General features: G+C 59.3%; 1 protein-coding gene across 2 annotated transcripts in view; it reads left to right on the top strand.

Moving 5' to 3' along the window:
* Positions 1–6,275, top strand: part of LOC113201941 (protein phosphatase Slingshot) — a 61,507-nt gene that overhangs the window by 3,865 nt on the left and 51,367 nt on the right. Inside the window, exon 1 of one of the 2 annotated variants that reach the window (XM_052269262.1) lies at positions 7–279. The exons of the other annotated variant lie outside the window; for it this stretch is intronic. Coding sequence (XP_052125222.1) covers positions 25–279 — 255 coding nt within the window. The 5' untranslated portion in view covers positions 7–24. Of the gene's footprint in view, positions 1–6; positions 280–6,275 lie in introns of those variants that run through there. 2 annotated transcript variants of the gene reach the window in all.

Genomic DNA, 6,275 nt, shown 5'->3' with positions numbered 1-6,275 from the left:
GGCCTGAGCCCGGCCTGAGCCGTCATGCTGTACGTGCTGCCCCCGCCGAGCGCGCCCGCGCCGCCGTCGCCCTGGGCCACCATCCCGACGGCGCCAGGCAAGCGCCGGCGCAACGCCAGCAACCCCTGGCTGGCTGTGCAGCAGCAGCACCAGCAGCAGCACCAGCAGCCGCTGCCCGCCGCCGGCCGCCGCCCGCCCCCGCGCCCCGCCAAGGTCCACGCCCACGGAGCGGGCGGCGCCCTCGGCGTGATCCACGGGGTGGTGCACGCCCCCAGCAGGGTGAGTGCGCGCCCGCGTCCCCCGGACCATTCGGCTACGGCTGCAGTGGGAAGTGATTCGGTGAAGCCGTGGAACTGGAGATTCGCAAGGCGACATTGTACCGTCAGTTGGACATTTCGAAGGGGTTCAAGACGTTGTTAATGGCAAAAGAGTAGAATCTCTATTCACTGTTTTCTCAAGCGTCTTGAGACCGCCGAATTGTCTCTCTTGGCCGATTTCCCGATGACGAGGCAAAGTAGAGGCGCGGACTCTGTCGTTCTCTCCCTCGCACGGGCCAAGGGCGAGGGGCAGGGGGGGGGGGGCATTCCCTTTCTCGTGACAAAGCGGGAAAGGTGTTTTTTTAAAAAAAGAAACGAAAGAATGAATGAAAGACACAACAAAAAGCACATGCGGCCTTGTTTTGTGGGAAGCTGTGGGCCGGGCGCTACACGGTAGGTGTGAACTTGCACGCCTGGGCGTGATGAGCCTGGTTGGTGTGGACACACACACACACGCACACGTGCGCGCGCACACACACACGAACACGGCGTGGGGAAGAGGAAAAGGCCTTTTGGTAGCAGACGCCTTTCTCGCATCACGCGCACGCCTTTACTGTGATCCGTACCGTCTGGCTCTGGGTGGACCGCCCTTTCTCCAACGTGGCGCCCCTCCCCCCCCAAAAAACTCTCTAACCAACACACACAAAACGGAGATGGGGGGGGGGGGTCAAAGTTGGTATTGGCAACATTTAAGACAAGCAGAACTTGGTGTCTGCCTGCAATTTCGTTGAAGATAATGACCCAGATCAGTTGGTGGATTAACCCCGCGCACTTCTGTAGTTTGAACCGTCGGTACGGCGTGCAGGCGCTCGGCTTGTTGTCTATCCGCTTGGGGCCGTAAGTTGCGGCCCTGTGGGTCAGCGGCGACAGCCAGGACGGTAGGCGAACCCGCCCGCACACGCCTGCATGCAGTACAGACTTATTCAACTTCAACTTACTTCAAAAAGGGTTATCACGACACTACAAAAGTGCGCTGGGTCAATCAGCCAATTGCCCGGCCAACTCGCATAACTCGCGGCACCTCGAGAGGAGTGACCGTGCTGCCGTTGCGTGCACTGTAGGTGTTGGGTGTTATGGTTTGTATTTAATGAGTGTGTGACCTCGTCCGCGGGGAGGGAGGGTCCAAGCTCTCGCCTCGCCCGGCCCGCCCTCGCCAACCCGCAACCCGGTGACCTTAGGCTGTAAGTGGGCCTGGAGCCTGACCTCACCTCACAGTCGGGCCGCCGGCGCGCCACGGCCAGAATGTTACTCGAATCAATCAACCACCATTGTGGCGCGTACCAACGGTTTCAAGTCAAGGTCATGTTGACGCTGAAAGTACCTCGTCCTCGCTTTCCTTCCTTAAACAAAGACATACTGAATAACTTTTACTACCGTGACGTCACATTTTAAAGATTGTGACTCGTGTCACAATTTTTATTCTGTGTTACACGCATTTTGACGTGAGCGCAAAAGAAATTGAACCCTTTCGCTTTGTATATTGCGCTGATATGTACGCATCAGCCAATACCCTGTGAGGACTGAGGGGCAAGGGTAAGAGAACGCTCTAACGAATGTGTAATGATATTCTAAGAAATACGTGACACAATGCACTTTTGATTAAATGTGACGTCCCTTTGCTTGAATAACAGTGGAGGAGATCAGGAGGAGTAAACATGAATCGAGGAATGAATGTTTTTCGACGGCATTTTGTGTTGTTTTTTCCTTTCTAACGCCTCTTATTGAGCCGTTTGACATCGTTTGCAACCACTCTCTTGTACTACGTGCACGTGCAGGGTGCAGGCGCCCGCGCTGTGCTGCTCGGCTCGGCGCGGGGCTGACCTACCTCTGCGGGTGACGCTGCAGCATCACGCCGCCCGAGTGCCATTCGCCCGCAAGGTGCCCCGCCCCGCCCCGGCCCGCCCCGCCACAGCATACAAAGCTAGCGGTCCGTTATGAAAAATCGACTTGCGCGCCGCGCGCGCCGACAGCCACATCTTTTTTGTGTGTGCGAGATCGCTGTTTTGTCGTGCCTCCTCGTGGAAGAAGGGGAGAGGGGCAAATATAGATAAATTGACTTCCATTGATAATGTTTTCCAAGTATAGTTGTTTTTTAGGGGGTTTGGTCAAAACAAGAAATAAAAATAAAAACTTGAATTCCCTCTCCAGTGAGGTGCGTTGGTCGGAGGCGGTGGGTAACCCGATCGGTCCCGCTCCCTTTTGCTCGCCCCACTCCGTCTGACGGGGCCGATGGAACTCTTATCGTCGCATCGATAAGAAAATATAATAATAATAACGCTTCGTTGTCCAGTCCGGCCCAGTCGGGCCAGGCGTTCGAGTCCCACTCTGTGTGCAGGAGAGGAACTACTTTTGGCGGGACTGGAATTAATCCCTTCCCTCCTTTTGCCCCTCACCTTTTCTTGCCATGCCTGCCGCCATCCTGAGAGATTTGATTCAATTTCTGTCGAGCCCGCGCAGCAGAGACGTTATCACTTTTCATTTTGAAAGCCATTTCAGGCTCATGGAAATGGAGGCGCAGGCGATCTTTATACCTCGTGGCCAATGCTGCTGCCGCTCTTAGCGCGCGCACGGCGGCGAGATGTGTGCCAAGGTGAGGCTCCCCCGCCGGCCACTGCTCCCAGAGCTGCTCCCACACCAATATATTCGCTATCCCCCCCCCCTGTTCCCTTGTCTCCCTTTTTACGTCAAAACGCCCAGAAAAATCGACGCTCTGACAAGACCACCAGCGAACGTGCCCGGGGAGCGAGGGTGAGCTCCGTTCACAACCGCTCTAACCCCTCACCTCGTCCATAAAACGGACGTTCACTAATTGTATGAGCGATGCGTAAACTCAACGTAAACAATGATAAGCCCGCGTTTTTGCTTTTCCAAAATAGAAGGGACCTAAAAACAGACAACTGAGTGTGGTCCGCTCTGCGCGTTGTATCGCCAGTATTTAATTCCCCATTTTTACGAGTTCTTTCTTTTTTTCAAATGTTATTGTTTTTCTTTATTTTCATTTGACTTGTGTGTGGAATGAATGAGCCCTTAGGCTGCTCGTTATACATTGGAATACCATTTTTATTCGCGCCGGTGGAGCTCGCGTGCCGCCACGCCACGCCACGCCACGCCACCCCGGCCCGGGGGAGGATCATGTCGAGACAATGCTCGATACTGCACGCCAGAGGCACGCCAGAGGCACGCCGCGCGCAAGACTTGTGCAAAAGGCTGCCCGGCCAGGTGCTGCTGCTGCTGGCTGTCGCTGTTGCTCCGTAGGAATAACGTGTTGCGAAAAGTGCCCATTTCTCCTGCCGCTGCTGCTGCCGCCGCAGCGCGCTGCACGCTGCAGCAGCTGCTGCTGCTCGCGCGAGTAGTGTGTTGTGCCCTCCATGTTGGTGGCGGGGAGTGCGCGGTGGCCGCGGAGAGCAGCCTGGAGGAGAGGGGGGCGGGGCCTCTGTTATTCTTGCCGTGAAGCGCCGTTATTTGATTTTTGCCGCTTTTGGGCGTCGCGCTCGTGCGGGCTGCGGCCGGTGCAGCAGATGGCGGGGCACGGCGGCGGCGTTGCATCAGTCGGTCGTATCTCTCGCTGTCATTACCAATTGTGAATGGCCAGAGTGCGCTCGGGCTGCTGTGTGTTTGCTGTACTCCGGGGGTTATCGTGCGGGGAGGCAGGGCCCAGCTGCAGGTGTGTCTGTCGGCTCCTGAAGGTCGCTGGCATCACCCCGCCCCGCCACAGGTGGATGTCACGCTAGGTGGACTGTCTGTCGTCGACCCCGCCCTGCCCCGCCCAGGCTCGCCCCACCCCCCCGCTCCGCGTCTGTTCGCTGCTGATGTGAGGGCAATGCCTAGCCCACTGCGGCCGCAGCGGTGGAGAGGGTTGCGGGGGTGGGGACGTTGGAGAGGTCAAGATGGTGTCACGATAGCCCAGAACACTCGCTCGGCCCGGCGAGTCGAGGCTGGCTGCGTCACTGGACCAGGAAGTCGTGTGACGAAACGGTGACAGCGGAGCTCTCCCTCGTGACCTCGTCGTCCTCCCCTCGCGACACCGCCGCCCTGCAGCCCGACCTCGCCGAGCCGCCCTTTGTCCGGCGCGCGCTCCGGTCACGGTGCGTCAGGCGGCGTCGTCGGCCCCGTGACTCACCCGGTCTCCTTCGGGTGCCGTTCGGGTGCCGGCGCGGCGGGTACCCTTTACGGCGGGCACCGTTACTCGGCGTTACCTGTCGGTACCCATCAGGCTGACCCGGTCCAGGCGAGCTCCGCGAGCGCCCCACGCCGGCTGCCTCGAGCTTGCTGGTGCACACCGGGTGCACACCTGCACACCTTTGTCGCCTCTGCGAATAGCCTGGTGCCCTCTTCTAGTTTTCCGCTGGAGTTCCCTCGTGATGTGATGTTTCCTGCTGCACCGGCCGCCCACCGCGGCCGCCCCGCCCCGCCCCGCCCCGGACTTTTCTCTCGGCCCGCGGCGTCACCCGCGGCCCCGGCGGTACGGAGGTGACGAGGCGAGCCGGCCGGGCCGGGCGACATCGGCAGCTTTCCCATGTTTAGATTGGTCTTACGCAAGAACGCCACGCTGCTGCCACCCGGCGGCCCGGCGGGAGCGAAGGTGCTCCTCCAAGAAACCGTGAAAATCGTTTTTGTTGTTCTTGTCGCAGCGGTGCTGCTGCTGCGCTGCTGCTGCTGCGCTGCTGCTGGGTGGCGGCGGTGTTGATTCTTTCCGCCCATCAATAGTGACTTGTCTACTTTTCTTCTGTCGTCCGTCGCGCCGCTGCGCGCTGCTTGGTCGTGGGAGGCGGCAGGTGCGCCCCTCTCGGTTCCCTCTCCCCACCTCCCCTGTCGTTTCTCTCCGTGCCGTCCCTTCGATCCGTCGTAAGGCATCATCATGAAATATACTATTCTCAGAAAAGTCGCAGCGTTACGACACAGGCGGTCAGCGCCGGTGCAGTCCCTCCGGCCACGGCGCGGTGACCGAGGCGGTGACAATGGGGGGCAGTCACCCGAAGCGCACAGCGCTGCACCATACGAGTGCCAGTCGGTGCCGTAGTGGCACCCAGAGTGGCGCCATAGCGGTGCCAGTATGGTGCCCGAGTGTGCCAAAGTGGGGCCAGGGTGGCGCTAGAGTGTGGTTCAAGCGGTGCTAGATTGGCGCCAGATTGGTGGCAGAGTTGATTGGTACCAGCTTACGCGGTGGTTCAAGTGGAAATCTATTTCACGAAGCGGATGATCCTTATGTTAGCCTGAGTGAAGTTGAAGAAGATGAAAATCGACACTCGGTCTTTGCCCACCTTGTGCCGGGGTCCGGTGTGGTATACCTCCGACCCGATCGGCAGGATACGGATTTTCAGGCCTGTTACAGCCCAGTCAGAAGGAAGCCAGCACGGTGTAGGCTCATGTACCGCCCGCATCACTTCTGGGTACGCCCCTGCCGGGCCCGGGGCTCGCCGCGGCGTGAAGTGGGAGTGTGAGGAACTAGTGCAGCTCCATGCACGGCGGCATTCAGGTCACCTTCTCCTCGCCCCCCCCCCTCGCACCGAAATAAAACCAAACCGCAGAGCTGTCTGCCCGTCTATATCTGCCCGTCTGCCCTTTTGCTCGGGGCGCCGTCTCAAACCACATGGGCTGTATAGGGTCCTCGTTTCACCACGGCTCCATGCCGGAATATCACAGAAAGCGCGTCCAGTTTTCTTGACACGGTTGTAAAGTAACCCCCGTAGAGAAGTACTCTACCATACCGATTTGATTTGGGGTAAAAATATCACCGTACTCCACTACAAACTGATCGATAGCACCCTCTGGCACATCAGCCGTGCCGTCGTGTCACAAATAAAGCTAACCACATATCCCCGCCCCGGTGCCCTGGACGGACCGCGGCTCGCTGGCCGGCCGGTGGGTGCGCTGCACCGTTAGGAAGGAGGCTGGGCAGAGCGAGCGCAGCCAGCATCTGCGGCGTGCGCGGCCCGGGCTGCGCGCCCGCCCCGCCCC

This window comes from Frankliniella occidentalis, unplaced genomic scaffold (assembly GCF_000697945.3).
Source record: "Frankliniella occidentalis isolate FOCC.00 unplaced genomic scaffold, Focc_3.1 Scaffold87, whole genome shotgun sequence".
Classification (NCBI taxonomy): domain Eukaryota; kingdom Metazoa; phylum Arthropoda; class Insecta; order Thysanoptera; family Thripidae; genus Frankliniella; species Frankliniella occidentalis.
The sequence above is the reverse complement of the archived record's forward strand: the minus strand, read 5'-3'. Positions and strand labels throughout refer to the sequence as shown.